At 58.7% G+C, this 15,601-nt stretch overlaps 1 protein-coding gene across 1 annotated transcript; it reads right to left on the bottom strand.

The window, feature by feature from the left end:
- Positions 1-10,291: 10,291 nt before the first annotated feature.
- Positions 10,292-15,301, bottom strand: C9HXorf65 (chromosome 9 CXorf65 homolog). Its single transcript, XM_054039636.1, has 6 exons — positions 15,277-15,301; positions 14,654-14,740; positions 13,483-13,617; positions 12,991-13,059; positions 11,102-11,223; positions 10,292-10,417 (listed from the first exon to the last, which is right to left on the bottom strand). The coding sequence occupies exons 1-6, from the start codon at positions 15,299-15,301 to the stop codon at positions 10,292-10,294; spliced, it is 564 nt and encodes a 187-aa protein (XP_053895611.1).
- Positions 15,302-15,601: the final 300 nt, after the last annotated feature.

Here is a 15,601-nt window from a genome sequence, read left to right as displayed (position 1 = left end):
TGCCATGCAAGGAACAGCTGACATGGCCTCTCCTCCCTTTTCTTTCTGGTTTCTCTCTCTTCAGGCAGTCAATTTTATTCTCCTTGTTTGTCTTTCTTGCAGACTCTCCTCACCCCCATCTTGACTGTTCGGTTGGGCATTTACCTTCTCATTCCCTCCCCCTGCTCCCACCCCGCGAAGGCTGAGCTAAGAGCTGCGGGAGCAAAGAAGAGGTGCTAGGGCTGGCAGGCTGCTGGCTGGGCTGGCAGCCGGTCCCTGTGGGCTGTGGTTACAGCTTACTGCGTTAGTGGCTGTACTCGGGGGAAGGTGAGTGGCTTCCTTGGAGTTACTTGCAGATGTGGCAGCAGGTTTGCAATGTAGGAGACAGGGTGTAGCTGGATGTGTATAGCCGTCCCACCAGTATGGATCGTCTCTGCTCTGTGCCCCCATGAACTGTGGGCCCAGCCCCCATGATGAGAAACATTGTACTAGCAGAGGCTGATCTAACAGATGGAACCTCCAAGCACTGGGGTAAAAAGACCACTAGCTTCTGCCCTTCCCCCAGCAGCTGGTGGCAAGGAGCTAGGCTTCTCAGCTGGACCTTGCCCCAGCCCTCACCAGTGGAGACCCTAGCCTCCTCTTTCTGTTTCTGCCTCTGGCTAGTAGGTTCATTCCTTCGTATGGCAGGTGTCTTTACACTAGTCAGTAGTAATAAGCTGTATTACTAAGCACACCTTGTCCGTGGCATCTAAGAAGAAACAACTAAGAAAAAATGGTCTTGCTTTGCGCTTGGACCCCATGGGTGTGTGTGAGCTTGTGTGGTCTGTCGAGTTCAGACTGTACACTCCTGGGGTCAGGCATGATGTGTCCCGCTAGGTCTAGGACCTGTCAGAGGACTTGGGAGGGCATCAGTACATAAACAAACAAACCATGTTTCTCCTCTGTAAAATTGGGACAATAACATTTCTTCCCTTCCTTCCCCAACAGACTGAGGACTCATTAGTTAACGTCGTCAAGGATTCTGAAAATTTAAGCCCCATACCAAAGAGATATTTATTGTTGATTTTTTTTATAGCCAGGGGTATCTTCCCCAGACACTGAAATGCAGTTAGCTGTGTGGTGGAAGGAGACAGCTGTGTAGCAGTCACAGCAATACCCCTCAACTTGCCAAGGCCCAAATGCAGGACGCACTGTGTGAGGAAGGCCCAAATCAAGGGACACAACACGGTCTCTGGGAAAGCTTCAAGGGGAATGTGCTAGAGGAGTGTGCTGAAGTACAGAAAAGGGGGTGTGGAACCCTTGTCTTTGAATGCTTATGACAGAAACGAAAGGGGAAACGCCTGCAGGAGGAACAGCAGTAGATTTACTGTGGAACAGCCTTTGTTTAAACGTTCTTCATAGTATTCAAACACTAAGTACAGTATTTTCTACTAGTTGCCCTGTGCTTAGTGTGCATTAAGTGTTTGTTTTACTCAGAGAGCCTATGGTGCGCTCTCTTTGAAATGGACACCGGATTGTTACCGTCCATTTCTCTGGGCTTTGCATACAACAGTCCTGAGGTTTACCTGTATGTGCTGCTTTCTGAACAGGCAGAACTCTGGCCTGAGCTTCAGCACAGAGGAAAGCCGAGGTGCAGGGGAGTGTAGAGTTATTCAGTGTTGTCTGAGCATCCCCTACTCACCCTGACACTTGTGCCCCCAGGGTGGGGAGACTGTGTCCTCTCGGGACGGAAGGCTGGTGGAACCATTCCCTGGGGTGGAAAGGGGAGGGGCCAGGCACAAGAGTCAGCCGTGAAAACCAGATCCTGGGCTTTTTGTGAGGCCAGGGCAGGAAGGGCTGAATACAGCATGCCAGGGCTCACGGCTCCTTGCACCTCAGGACTAGCAACTTGAGAAGCAAAGAGCCCCCCAAGCCCCACCCTGCCTGGCTCCCTCTGTGGGTTTTCTGTCCTCCTTGATGTGTATTGACCCTATGTCCATGTCCGTGTTTTGCCCCCTGTGCTGGAATTTGTCCCTTCACAGCAGAAGCAGCAGGAACTCATTCCCAGGCAGCTGGTGGCCAGGGTGCCATTCACAGAGCACACAGCTCCCTGTGCAGGCAGAGGGCAGGATGGGGACTCTGGCGGGAGGTGATAGCTGCCTTTGGGCTGACGGCTCTATCGGTGACATGCGGTCTGGGTGTGTTTCGCTCATTGCTATGCCAGCCAAGCTAGTTCACCTGACTATCTTGGGACAGACACACGTGAATCCTGCCCATGCCAGGTTTGGGAGCAGCTGCTCTCCGGGCAGGACAGTCCATCACTACAGCTCTCTTTGTGCTTGTAGTGCAACTGAGCCATTTAGCCCTGTTTGTCCCGTAGTCGCTCTGGGACCAGGGATATCCCTGACAGCTCGTAGCAGTGGCTAATGGCCCTCATTCTGTGGGTGCAGCGTGACATTCCTGCACAGCTACTGTGCTGCTGCCCTCGGGGCCCTTTGCTGCTACCAGGCTGGGTGGCCGTCAGCCTGCAGCCACATCCCAAGTGCTTCTCGTTCGCTCTCCTCCTGCTGGCTCAGAGCTGGGGGTGAACTAGGCCACCTGAGCTGCACCTTGGCTACTGATCAGCTGGTTCTTGACCAGTTAACAACAGCCGATTCTCTTCCTCCTCCCAGCCTATTAGAAGAAGAGACCATGATCTCTGTTGACTGGAGCAGCTGGGAGCTCACCAATGGGCAGAGCTACTGTTCTCCTCCAGCAGACCTGATTCTCCTCAGCGCATCCCCTTGCCGTGCCACGTACCTGAGTACAAAGCGAGCGTGGAACGCTCTCAGTTTCTATACCAGCCTCACCACCCCGGACCCAGGTCTAGAATAATAGAATATCAGCATTGGAAGGGACCTCAGGAGGTCATCTAGTCCAACCCCCTGCTCAAAGCAGGACAAACACCAACTAAATCATCCCAGCCAGGGCTTTGTCAAGCCTGACCTTAAAAACCTTTAAGGGAGGAGATTCCACCACCTCCCTAGGGAACCCATTCCAGTGCTTCACCACCCTCCTGGTGAAATAGTTCTTCCTAATATCCAACCTAAACCTCCCCCACTGCAACTTGAGACCATTACTCCTTGTTCTGTCATCTGCCACCACTGAGAACAGTCTAGATCCATCCTCTTTGGAACCCCCTTTCAGGTAGTTGAAAGCAGCTATCAAATCCCCCCTCATTCTTCTCTTCTGCAGACTAAACAATCCCAGTTCCCTCAGCCTCTCCTCATAAGTCATGTGCTCCAGCCCCCTAATCATTTTTGTTGCCTTCTGCTGGACTCCGCTAGAATACCTGTGCTCTCCTGCTCCCTGTGCTCCTGCTTCATTCCTTACCTTGTCTCCTGGGAGATGAGGCTGACTCTAAGGCATCCGTGAGCTCCTCTGTACCCCTGCTCCATTCCCTACTGGGCTGTCACTCAGGACGTGCATTGTCACCATTACGGAGCGCCAGGGAGCCTCCAGTCCTGAGACTCCACTGCCGCTCCTCCATGCCCAGTCAATCTGAAACCCGGACTAACACTGCAAGTGCAGCACTGCTGCTCGTGGTGTTGCAGACATGGCTCCTGCTGGGGTGAGTAACAGCTGACTTCCTCCTGTCTCTAGTATTGGCTCCCCGCAGCTCTTGGGCTGAGTCAGCAGATCAGCTGCAATTGGTGCTTGGTTTTTATTTCATTCTCCCAGCAGCCAAAAGAAGCTGTGGTTTTCTTGACATTTGTTCTGGGGGCGCAGGGATGTCCATGCTGGAAGGCCTGATGGGGAGGAGAAGTGAGTCCTGTAAATCAGAGATGTCCATTGGTGCTTTCCCTTGTTCCACACTCTTGCGAAAAGGCGAGATGTGCTGGGTGGCACCTTTGGGGACTAGCTCCCCTCACTGGCTAAGCCCCAGTTACTGCACATGGTATCCGGAGGAGCTGTGCTATAGTGACTGAAGGAGTGTCTTTAGACTCAGACTGTAAGATCAGAAGGGACCATTGTGATCAGCTAGTCCAGTGGCTCTCAACCTTCCCAGACTGCTGGGCCCCTTTCAGGAATCGGATCTGTCTTGTGTACCCCAAGTTTCACCTCACTTAAAAACGACTTGCTTATAAAATCAGACCTAGGAATACAAAGGTGTCACAGCACAGTATTACCGAAAGATTGCTGAATTTCTCACTTTTACCGTATAGTTATAAAATACATCCACTGGGATAGAAAGCTTGTACTTACATTTCAGAGTATAGCGCAGAGCAGGATAAACAAGTCATTGTCTGTGTGACATTTTAGTTTGTACTGACTTCCCTAGCGCTTTTTATGTCGCCTGTTGTACAAGTAGGCAAATCTCTCGGTGAGTTGCTATCCCCCTGGCAGAGCTCTGCATACCCCCAGGGGTACGTGTACCCCTCGGTGAGAACCACTGCCCTAGTTTGACCTCCTGCACATTCATGCACTTCTCTAAAGGAGCCACGGTGCTAACGCAGACAGACAGCACCTCTCTTGCCGCCTGGTGTTGAGCTGCCTCAGACAGAGCAGAGTCCTTGCCAGACCTGGCTGCTGCACTAGGCTCCGGTCTCTGCTCTCCTGGACACCTTGGGTGTGTCTACAAGCAATGGGGTGTTCACCCCACCCTTGCCCGGAGGGGGCCAATTCACCAAACAGGCCATGGCTGAGAGGCAGGTGGGTGAACACTCCCCTGCCTGAGGGACAGAGCCCGGCTGGTTTAGGAACAGCTGGGCTGGATTTATAAGGACAGGAAGCTGCTAGCAGAAGGGGCTGCTGGGAAAGTCTGCAGTCATTCCCTGGGAGAAGGGAGGTGCTTCTGAGCTGGCAAATCAAGAGCGGGGTGGGGGAGAGCCAGGAAGGTAGGGCAGGGCTTAGGGAAAGGCAGTGAGGTGTAGAAGGGAACAGACCTTGGATGCTGGCTAGAGGGTCCCTGAGCAGAACCTGGGGTAGAGGGGGGCCTGGGCTCCCCTGCCAGCTACTGAGGGAGTGGCACTATGAGGCACTGATTGGTAAGGCTGCCTCAGACTGCTGGTGAGGAAAGACTTTGATACCCAGAAGGGGAAATGCACAGAGTGACCCAGCTGGAGGGCCAGGTCACCAATAGGCAGCAGCAGCTCATGGAGCAAGAAAGGGGCTGCAGACCCAGAGAGAGAGGCGGAGGACAGCTTGCAATGGTGAGAAGGGCTGTTGCCCAGAGTGACCAGGAGGAGGTGCTATCCTGGTGGTGGGTGAACCACCCTGTCATGCTGCATAGCAAAGAAACCCCCCAGCAGGTGCTGAACTGGGCTTGGCCTGCAGGGCTGTTTCATTGCTGTGTAGACGTCTGGGCTTGGGCTGGAACCTGACCTCTGGGACCCTCCCACCTTCCAGGGTCCTAGAGCCCAGGCTCCAGCCCAAGCCCAGACATCTACACAGCCATGAAACAGCCCCGCAGGCCGAGCCAGCTGGCGTGGGCCAGCCGCAGGTGTCTACCCCGTGTGCAGGGTACAGTCGGGTATGCTGTACCAGTAAGATATTTGTAGCTGGGCGGTGTTCAGGCCATATGGGGTGGGTGGGGGGAGTTCAGGCTGTATGGGGGGTGTTCTGGCTCAATGACACAGTGCCTCTTACTGGTCTTGGCCTTGTCTCTGATGTTCACAGCCTGGGTAGATTCCCCATTAACCCTGCCAGGCCTTTAGAAGGTTATTCTCCATCCCTGAGCTGCTTCTGCCCAAGGCCCAGGCCTGGGGGGTGGGGCGGTACCTTGGGGGGCAGAGTGAGCCATCTTCCTAGAACTGAGTAGTGGGGGGACGTGCCCAGTTCTTGGAGCCAGGGAAGACGTTCAGGTGGCTGGTTGGTTGGGAGAGAGGCTTGCCTGGTTGGGGTTTTATGGGACTGGACCCGAGCACTCTGGCTCTCAGAGCCCGTTGTTGGGGAGAGGCAATGGGTCACCTGGAGCTGACTTAGAGCGCAAAGTGCTGACCGGCCTGTTGCCCAGGCAGCTGTGCCGGCTGCCGACACATGACTCTGTTCCCACCCTTGTAGGTCCCTGCTGCCGGAGCAGCATGTAATGGCGCTGAGCCTTGGTGTCAGGAAGGAAATTGCTCTATGGAAACGGAGCTTTCAGAGAGACTGATGGGGTCTCGGGGAGGCTGAGTGAGGTGGTCCAAGTAGAACTGGATCCCAGCCAGGAAGAGCTTTGCTGGCGTGGGTTGATGTAACCAGGGGACCTGCCTCCTGCTCTTTTCTGCAGCAGGAAGGAGGCTCCCGGGAAGCACCTGACGGGTCTCCGATAAATGCACCTTATGACCAGTGAATAGCAACAGCCAATCAAAGCCCTACACTGACATACTCCCCCTCCCTTCAGCCAACCCCACGGGCCCTTCTCAGGCCAGCCCCTCTTCTAAAGTCTTGTCCATGGGGAAGCTGCCGTAGCTTCCTGCGGGCCCGTTGCAGCGGGAGTAGCGCGCTGACCCCCAGGCTGCTGGTGCCTTAACCGCCAGGCCATCTAACTCTGCTTCGAGCGCCAGGGGCTGCTGGCACCTCCTCTGCGTGAGGCTCTAGCCATCGCTTGCGCTGGGGCAAGTCGCAGTGAGGGATCGTAAGGAAAAAGGCCTAGTGTTCACTAGGCTTTAGCCTAGCAGCAATGCAGCCGGCGGGGCTGGACTCCTGCCTGGACCAGGCCTGGGCCAGTGGCTGCTCCGGCTCCTTGAGGGGAATAGCCAAGAATCTGGCGCGCCTTGGCCCGTGTTTCTGTGGAAATGGAGGCACTTGACAACCTCATTCTCCCCTGGGGGCTGTGAAAGTGAAATGGGCCCCACAGCCCTCCTCCTTGCCAGGGGCACCTGTGGGGGAGCTGGAGCTGGGGAGGCCATTGGAGCTCATCCTTGCCACCCCCAGGCCAATGCATGGGCAGGGCTGTTTGCTGTGGTTTCAAGTATCAGAGGGGGAGCAGTGTTAGTCTGGATCTGTAAAAGCAGCAAAGGGTCCTGTGGCACCTTAGAGACTAACAGATGTTAGTGCACAGAGTGACCCAGTAGGAAGGGGCAGATGTTAGTCTATACGGTGCCACAGGACTCTTTGCTGCTGTGGTTTGTCCACTCTAGTATTGGGAGACCATTTCCCAGCCTGGCTGTCAGAAAGTTGGCTCTGTCACGGAGTCTGCTTTCCCCTTGGAATTCCATCCCTGGCCGGCTAGCTACAGCCCCTTGGGATGCCCGGGAAAAGCTGCCCTCTCCAATGTTTGCAGACTGTTCTCCTGCCCCTTGGGCTGTTGCTTCACTGAACTTGACAGTTTTAATTCTTGCCCCATAAATTGCTCCTTCCAGGCTCGTAAACATGTCTGTGGCTTTTGTCTAAGCTCTCACCAGCGTGTCACTATCTTTCTGGGAAGGAGGTGCCCACAAGTGCCCTCCTATTCTAGTGTGCCTATTGGGGATACCCTGTACCCCAGCCCCCAAGCGTGCCAGTAGTATGGTGGCCACTCACACATTCTGGTACTTCTAGGAACAGCGTGGGCCTACTCCTGCCAGTGTGACAGTGCATGTGAGGTCACACTGCACTGGGGAAGAGGGGGTTAAGAGCCAGAGGGGACGGACCAGTATCCCCTGTCCAATACCGGACAAAACCACGTTCAGTTTGTCCCAGTACTGGACGGGGGACAAACCTCTCAAGGTCCAGTTTAATGCTGGACGAGTGGCCTGCCTAGCCAGTAGCATGCCTGGGTACTGCTCTCAGAGGCAAGCAGTGTCGGTGCTTGGTGCTTGGTGGGTTCCAGTAACCATCAGACATGTCGCGAAGGGAAAGGTTTTTCCTAGGGCTGGCGGGAAAGGCTGCAGATCCCCTAGGCACAGGGGCTTAGTGAGGGTCCCTGGGGCTGTCCCGTGCTCTTCAGGGCTAGTGCCTGGGGTGCCCTCCTCAGTCCAGCCTCTGTTCAAGCAAATTTGCATTTGTCCATTAGTATCTCTCATTGGGGCCCCTCTGCACTGGCTCCCTGCTCCCCCATGAGTCCCACACAAACCTGCTCCTGACAATCTCAGCCTGTTCGATGTGCAGCTTCTCTCCAGCTCCCTGCTGCTGTGCAGTTCACTCCCAAGCAGCCTGGCACCTCCTGGGTAAGGCCCTTTCCCCTTACCTGGCATGGGGAGGGGCTGGGCAGTAGGGAGGGGCAGATGGGAGTTGTGGCCCCTTCTTTGCAGATCCATTGCACTAGGTGTGGTTGCACCAGTTGCTGAGCACTGTCCCCTCCCTGTGTGATGGAGGAGGGCTGTGTGTTGTGTGGACCTTTTTTGCAGCAGTATCCCATGGCAGGCTCATGTCTAACTTGCTGATCCCCTGGTGCCCCTGGCGCTTGCCTGCTCCTGGTTCCTCCCTCCTGGGGCAGTGGCCACTGCTAATCTTTCAGTGCCCCCTTCTTGTATTTCTCCCGAGGACACTCATCCATCTGTGCTGCCCAGGCCAGGTACTGCAGCCTGGGCTGGGAGGTGGGGGTTCTGGGGGAAGTGTGAGAAGCCACAGGGTAGGAATGGGGGAAGGTGGGGAGCAGAGAGACAGTGACCTTTACAAGCAGGGTTCTGGTGGCCCTGGGCTCTGGTTCCATCTCTGGGAAGTGGGAGCAGACCCCTCCATGCACTTACCTGCCTTCCCTTGTCCATGTTTCCTGGGCTGCGGGACCTGAAGGCTGGGGGGGGGGCTAGGGGCACCCTCCGGGCTATGGCAGGTCTTGGGGGGAATCCCACTGCTTGATTCACCTCTGGCATTGACTATGCCTCATCTTTGCACATTCCCTTTTCTCAGCCCCCTGATCGATATGGGCCCTGCAGCTCTGTCAATGATGAGGCCTCCCTGCAGTAAACTGAGCGGTAGTGCCTTCAGCAGATGTGCCTGCCTGTTGGGCGATGGGCAACCCCAGGCTTGCCTTCCAGCAGCCTGGGCGTGAGATGGCCTGGCATTCAGTGCTGAACAGAAAGGGTAGTGGTTGGAGGCTGGACCTCCCTGCTGGGGAGCATCTGGCTGCCTGCCTGCCTAGTTTCATGGTGGGAGAAGGGAGCGGAGCTCATCCGAGATTCCTGTTTCCTGCCTGCAAGTCCCAGCTTCCCCATGTTAGCCACCTCAGGGAAACCCTGCAGAGGTATTGCTAGAAACGCCTGGAGTGCCTGGGTCGAGGGCCAGTAGTCAGCCACTAGCGTCAGGCACTCCATTCTGTGTACTGCTGCTCCTGGCTGGCAAGGAACAGCCCCTCTCAATGCTTCATTGACACGGTGCCAGACTGTCAGCCCCTCGTATGCTAAGATGTAATGGTGATGATTGGAGACAGTCCCTGCATTTTCAGCTGGCTGTGGGGCGATACCGCTGTGCCCTGCTGTCCGTCAATGAGGGCGAGGAAGCCCCATTGCATAGCTCTGTGGGGTCCTGTGTGCAGAAGGCACTAGAACAGTGAAGGAGATGCGCAGGGCCAGTTGTGGCTGCTATCAAGTATTTCTAATGGCCAGAGGACACTAGATGGGGAGGGCTCTGAGTTACAACAGAGAATTCGTTCCCAGGTACCTGGCTGCTGGGTCTCACCCACATGCCCAGGGTCTAACTGATCACCATTCCCCCCCAGAGACTCGAGAGGGGGTTGTACTTTCCACTCCAGTGTGGGGCACCGGCCACTTGCTGGTTTGAACTGGTGTAAGTGGCAGAGTCTGTAACTTTTAACTCCAACATCAGTGACTCAGCCAGAGGTTAGGGGTCTATTACAGGAGTGGGTGGGGGAGGTCTGGGGCCTGCGATGTGCAGGAGGTCAGACTAGATGATCACGCTGGTCCCTTCTGGCCTGAAAGTCCGAGAGATGATATGGACTGGGCTGTATGGCCCAGTGACCCCCCCCCCCAGGTTGGCTGCTTCCTTTGGAGCATCTGAGCTGCTGCCTAGTGGCCCCTCTGGCCTGTGCAGAGGTATAAGAACCAGCAATCTGGAGGCTCCCTGGTGACATCAGCCTTAAAAATAAGGGATTGTCTCAAAATGTGAAACGGGCCAGACAGAAAATTGTGGCGAAATGCTGCTCCCTCTCCCTTCGGCCATGGGAGCCCGCGGCTCTCCTGGGACCCAGTGCACAGCCTGGAGCTGCCTGAAGGCCTCCCTGCATGCACTTGGAGGGTGCAGCTCTTTGCAAGTGACTAGCTGGGCCTCCGCTCAGTGATGCGGTCAGCCAAGCCTGGTGGGCCGGGCTGGATTCCCAGGGCCTGGGCCTGGCCGGCCAGGCACGACTGAGCCAGATTCCCCGGGCCTCTCTGAATCTCAATGAATCCCAGAGCCTCTGCAAGGAAAGTGCCACCACGCTTTTATTTCAGCCTCAGCGATGTTTCTCCTTCTTGCTGGCCTCTGGTTTGATTTTGGGGGATGGTCCTGCTTTTCTCGGGGCACCCTCTTCATCGGCAGCTCCAGCTGCTCCCGGGCCAGGCCTCCCCATGAGCTTTCCCTGGACAGAGAAGGCAGATGGGGTTATGGGGAGGGAATTTGAAAGTAGTGTTGTCTGCAGGGCCGGGGCTGCCGCTAGCTCTCTGATTCCTCCCTCCCCCCCGCCCCTAGGGCTGCAGGCCCTGACTGCCGTGCAAGATGCAGGACGTTCTGCAGCCTGGAGAACGGGAGAGATGCTAGATGGGAGCTGAACCCCTCCTGAAGCGTGTGGGTGGGGGGTGTGCAGCAGAAGAGGGCACTGGTCAACCTTTCCAGAGCAGCTTGCAGGGTTTCTGGGGTGATTGACCTGCCCCTGACTGAGCTGTGGACCCCAAACCCTACATGAGCCCCCACCTCCCAGAGAAGCAGCCGGATAGGGAATGCTCTGCACTGCCCCTTCCAGGAGCCTGGCACGAGCCAGCAGGGTCCTGCCCATCCCGGCCCCCCGGCAGGCCTGAGGCGCTGCTGTTGGGCTGGGGCGTTCTGGGTAGGAGCATGGGAGGGGAGAAGGGAATCTAGTGTCCCTGGCTTTCGTTCCCCACCCGACTCTGAGAGTCTCTGAGCTTCTGGACCCTCCCTCCTTTCTGGCGCTCCCTGAGCCGCCCCCCCTGCACTGCCCCGGAGACCGGAGCAGAGGGGGCCGAGTCCCCTGGCCGGGAGCAGGGAGTGGGCCGCCAGCAGCGCAGGCCGGGGGCATGGAGCTCACTGAGATCTGGGAGGGCACAATGGAAATCAGCGACTCCATGGTCTGGATCTTCTTCCCATCCTGGGCCTTCAGCAGCTTGAGCCGGCTCTTTTCCAGAAACTCGCACTGAGTGCGCAGGGCATCTGCGGAGAGGGGCAGGCGGGCGGGGCTCACAGGAATGGCATCTGCCTGGCTGCAGAGGACCTAGCCTCTCTGACCAGGCGAGCCCCCTTCCTCCCCGGGCCCCTGCAGCGCTGGCACTGGCCTGTGCGACTGTGGCTAGGGCAGGGTGCCCGGGTGATGTGGAGGCAGATTCTCAAATGCAGCCTGTAAATTAGCGGCAGGCCCCAAACCGCAGGTGTTTGGGGTGGGCAGTTCTGGGAGCTCACGGTCGTGTACCCCAAAGTCTTTGCCTGGTGCATGCAGCTGGAGGCCAGGACCCCGCTTGGGCATGTGTGCAGATCCCAGTGTTTGGGTGAATAATGGGGGCTGAAGCCCAGAAGGTGCTTTAGTTTCATGGGGGGAGAAGGGGCAGGCCCAGTCTGGAAACCTTTGTCATAATAGGCCTGGCAAAAATCAATGGGCTAAGAATGCTGGTTCCTCCGCTGCAGGGCCTGGCGCCGCCCTCGGGCACAGCAGCGCTGGCTACTCTGGCCTTGACGACATGGCTTGGGCCAGGGCAGCTCCGCCACCAGCCCCCTCGCTAGGACATTGGAGGAGCAAAGTGATGGTAGCCCAGCCGGTAGGCGGCTGGAGCTGGCTGCTGTGAGCTGGCAATTCCCTGATGTGCCCGTGGGAGGCGGGTGCACAGGTGGGTTCCTGGAGCCCGCACTGTTGCTCGTCGTGGTTCCCGGGGGATTCGTTCAGATCCTAGCCCCCTCTAGTGGGATGCATACAGGAACGAGGCCAAGGCCTCCCCCGCAGGGGCTGCAGAGCCAGGGGCCGCGTCCCCCTAGCATGGCGCTGCGTGTGGGCTCTGGAAATGTTCCCACTTCCCAGTCAGGCGGGCCGGGAGCGGGCATGGCCGAGGGAGCCCCGGGAGAGGGGCTGTGAGCCTTGGGCACGTGGCAGGGCGGGTGCAGGCCTGCTGGTGCTGGGTTTGCTTGATGACTCTTCTTACCTTGGCAGCAAACCCAGCTGGCTCGGACCCCCTGGCCGTGGGACGAGTCTGCCAGAACCAGCCCACAGACCCTGCGCCAAGGACTTGGTGTAGAGCCAAGGACCTGCCCCCTGGAGCTGGAGCAGGGCCTGGGCCAGGCCCAGGTGAGCTGCGCTGTGTGGCTTGTTCCTTGTTGGCTGAACATGAATGACCCTGCCCCATCTGAGCTGGTCTATGGCGGGGAGCGTGGATGGGGCCAGCCCCTGGAGTCCCAGCCCATCACGGCATTAGTTCCTGGCAGCCCTGTCCAGGAGCTGACTTAGCAATGCCAGCGTGGCCCAGCCTGGCTCGGGGAGCAGCCAAGCAATGGCACAAAGCTGTCGAGCAAAGTAGAGGCTTGAAATCGGGAGATGCTTCCTGGTGGAGACCTGTGCTGCTGCAGGGGCATCTGCCAAGGCAAAGGGGGAGCCCCAGCAAGGGGCCAGGCACAGGGCCTCATCGCTGTGACATCAGTAGCTGCCTGCTGCGGGGAGCCCTGCACGCTGCCCAGACCCTTCAGCGGCTGCGCCTCCTTCCCTGACATCTGGGCTTTGATAACCCTGTGCCAGCAGCGGCCACCACGTGGCGCCATCCCCACCAATAATGCCCCAGTGCTGCACCTCCCTCCGTCCCTGCTCTGCACCTCCCAGGCTGCGTCCTGCCACGCCCCACCACACCTGGGGTCATGTGCAGCCAAGTCCTTTCTGCAACTCCCTTGCCTTGGCCTCTTTGTGCCACCCTGAGCGTGGGGCGGGGAGGAGCCGGCACCTACCCAGCAGCTCTGGCTCGGGGTCCTTGAGGACTGGGGTGAAGGCGCGATAGGCGTTTTCCTGTTTGGTCCCTGCAAGAAGAAATCCTCAGCGTCACGGCACGGGTGGAGAAGGTGCCTTGGGCTGCTGTTTCCTGCTCCCCTCGCCCCTCAGGCAGCAGCGGAGGCAGTCTGTGCTCTGCCCAGGCGCAGGGCTGGGCTGGCAGGGCAGGGCAGGGAGTCCTGGGCCGATGGGGGTGGGGTGAGGCCTGCTCAGCGCTAATATCTCTGACTGTGGGCATCAGATTCCTGCTCTGGGCCCTTGGGGGTGGGGCAGATGGCACGAGGAGCCCCCCCAGCAGAGACTGGGCCTCGCTTTGCACAGAGGAGCTTTTAAAGGGATAATTATCTCCCCCCCAAGCCTCTGCCCACCCCGTCCCTGGCCAGCTGAGTGCTAGGGCTTCAGTGGGGAGGGACTGTGCTGCTGGGGGTTGCAGGGCGCCCTCGGGAAGGCACCTGGGGCTCCACGCTCCACCCGGCACACGTAATAGGTTCCTCGGGACGAGAGGAACTTGCTGGCACTGTCGCTGGGGAGCTTGACCAGGAAGAGCAGCTTGAGGGTGCCCTGTTCGTCGCACAGGTCGATGGCTTCTGGAAGACACCACAAGTCCTGGGAATGAGCTGCGCTTCCCCCATCCTGCCCCATGGCACAGCCCACGGCGCTGACACCGGGACCTGCCTGCCGCCGAGCTGGCTGGGGCAGTCACGTTCCAAACACAGTCCTGTGCGGCTGGGCAGGGCCAAGCCCTCTGCTAGGCCCGCTCCCGCGCCCACCACGCTGCGGCGATGGGTTACCGGGCAGGGAATCCCGGCTGCCCTGCAGCCCATTGGGGCACTTCACCCGCCAGACTCCCCCTCCCCTGCATGCTGCAGAATGGTCCCCTGCCTCCCACTCCCAGCTGGTGTCCAGCCACGCTGCTCTGCCCCTCGCCGCCAGCCTGCCTGCCTCACCTGCAGCGCCGGCCTCACATCTCTGCTGCTCTAGCCCACCCCCCGCAGTCAGTCCTGGCGCTTTTGCCCTGCCCGGCCTGCCCCTGCTGAGTGCCCGTGGCACCTGTCAGCCCCTCATCAAAACTGCCTCCTCAGTGGCTTTGTGCTTCGTGCCCCTGGCTCTAGCTCTGTGCCACCCAGGCTTGGAGCCCAGCGCCCTCCTGCTTGGCCGGTCAGATGTGTGGATAGTGCTAGCTTGGGAGGGCATCGCGTGGGCTGCCACCTGACCCCCTCACCCACAGCCCTCTGGACCCATTAGACTCTGCTGTTGTCGACAGGGAATTCATCTCCTCCTCTCCATAGTGTCTGAGTGCCTCTGCTACATGGCTCCCCCATGCTCCACTGCATGTATCCTGCCCAGCATGGTGCCCACCCCTTGGTATCTGACATGACTGTGCTCACATCACACGTGTGGGCAGTGCCCTGCCCCTGGGTCTTGCACAGAGCTTGCCCCTGGTGGCTCCCTCCTGGGCCGCTGCTCCTATGCGCTGCCATTACCCAGCGCCAGCTCGCGCTCTCTTGTCCTGTCCTCCCCAGCACGTGCGCTCTGGCTCACTAGGTTGGGTCTGTGGGCCTGCCCTTGCTGCCAGCCCGCTCTCGGTCTCTGGCGCAGGCCTGGCGGGTCAGGGGTGCTCACCTGTTCTCCGGAGCCCCACCTTACTCCTCAGGTAGTGCAGCAGCAGGAGGACAGAGCAGCAGGTGTTAGCCAGAAACTGCTGGTTCTCTGGAAGGGACGAGGCAGTGCCTGACCCAGGGCTGGGCACACAGCCGGGGCTGGGGCGGGGCCTCGGGGGAAATGATGCTGCAGGTGGGAGCTATCTGCAGCCTGCTACCCCTGCCTCGCTGGCCCGTCCCCATGCTGGGGCAAGAGCATGACGCCCAGTGCCCAGCAGCACTAGCCAGCGCAGGGCTCACCAGCCAAACCCTCCGTGGCCTCAGACTGAGCGTGGGGAATGCCCCAGTGCCCATGGTGTGCCTGCGCGGCCCAGCCATCTGCCCTCTTGGTGAGCTGGCACCTGGGAGCTGTCCCTTAGCCCAGGGCAAGCAGTGCCCTGCTGTGCCCCTGCAGCCAGGCTTGCAAGGCTGGGGTGGATCCTTAGGGGCTATGGAAGCCCAAGAGAGAACCCCAGCGGAGAACTCGCCCCCCCCCCCCCCGCAGAGCTAATCGGAGTCCTGCCCCCTCACCTCACCTCACCCTCCCAGTGAGGACAGCCGCACATGCAGCACCGTCTCCCAACCAACACCAGCACGGGGCCTCACCTCCATGTTTGACACAGATGAACATCGTAGTGCCTAGGCCAAGTGCATGAGGCCAGTGGTGGTCTGCAGGGCACGCCCCCCCCTCACATGACCTGCAGCAGGGCTATTGTGAAGTCAGACACGGACAGAAAGGCCTGGCTGCCGGGGGCGGGGATGGGGGGAGGCAGCTTGATGGCCTGGGCTGGGGATGCTGAGGGGCCTCTGGCAAGAGAAGACAGTGCAGACTTTGAGCACAGCCGTGGGCCATCATCTTGGCAGTGTGGTGTATTGAGGACGGGGTTAGATTCACAAGCGAGCGCTTTGAGAGCATGTGCCGGTGTTCCTG

This window comes from Malaclemys terrapin, chromosome 9 (genome assembly GCF_027887155.1).
Source record: "Malaclemys terrapin pileata isolate rMalTer1 chromosome 9, rMalTer1.hap1, whole genome shotgun sequence".
Taxonomy (NCBI): domain Eukaryota; kingdom Metazoa; phylum Chordata; order Testudines; family Emydidae; genus Malaclemys; species Malaclemys terrapin.
Note: the sequence above shows the minus strand (reverse complement) of the source record. Positions and strands in the feature narration are given on the sequence as shown.

What these genes read in the sequence shown, in the direction of transcription:
- C9HXorf65 (XM_054039636.1), bottom strand. Translation starts at nt 15,301, where the DNA reads ATGTTCATCTGTGTCAAACATGGAG. An exon ending in GGTGGGGCTCCGGAGAACAG is followed by an intron (nt 13,618 to 14,653) that starts GTGAGCACCCCT and finishes GGTGTCTTCCAG; the next exon opens with AAGCCATCGACCTGTGCGAC. An exon ending in TTGTGCCCTCCCAGATCTCA is followed by an intron (nt 10,418 to 11,101) that starts GTGAGCTCCATG and finishes TTCTCTGTCCAG; the next exon opens with GGAAAGCTCATGGGGAGGCC.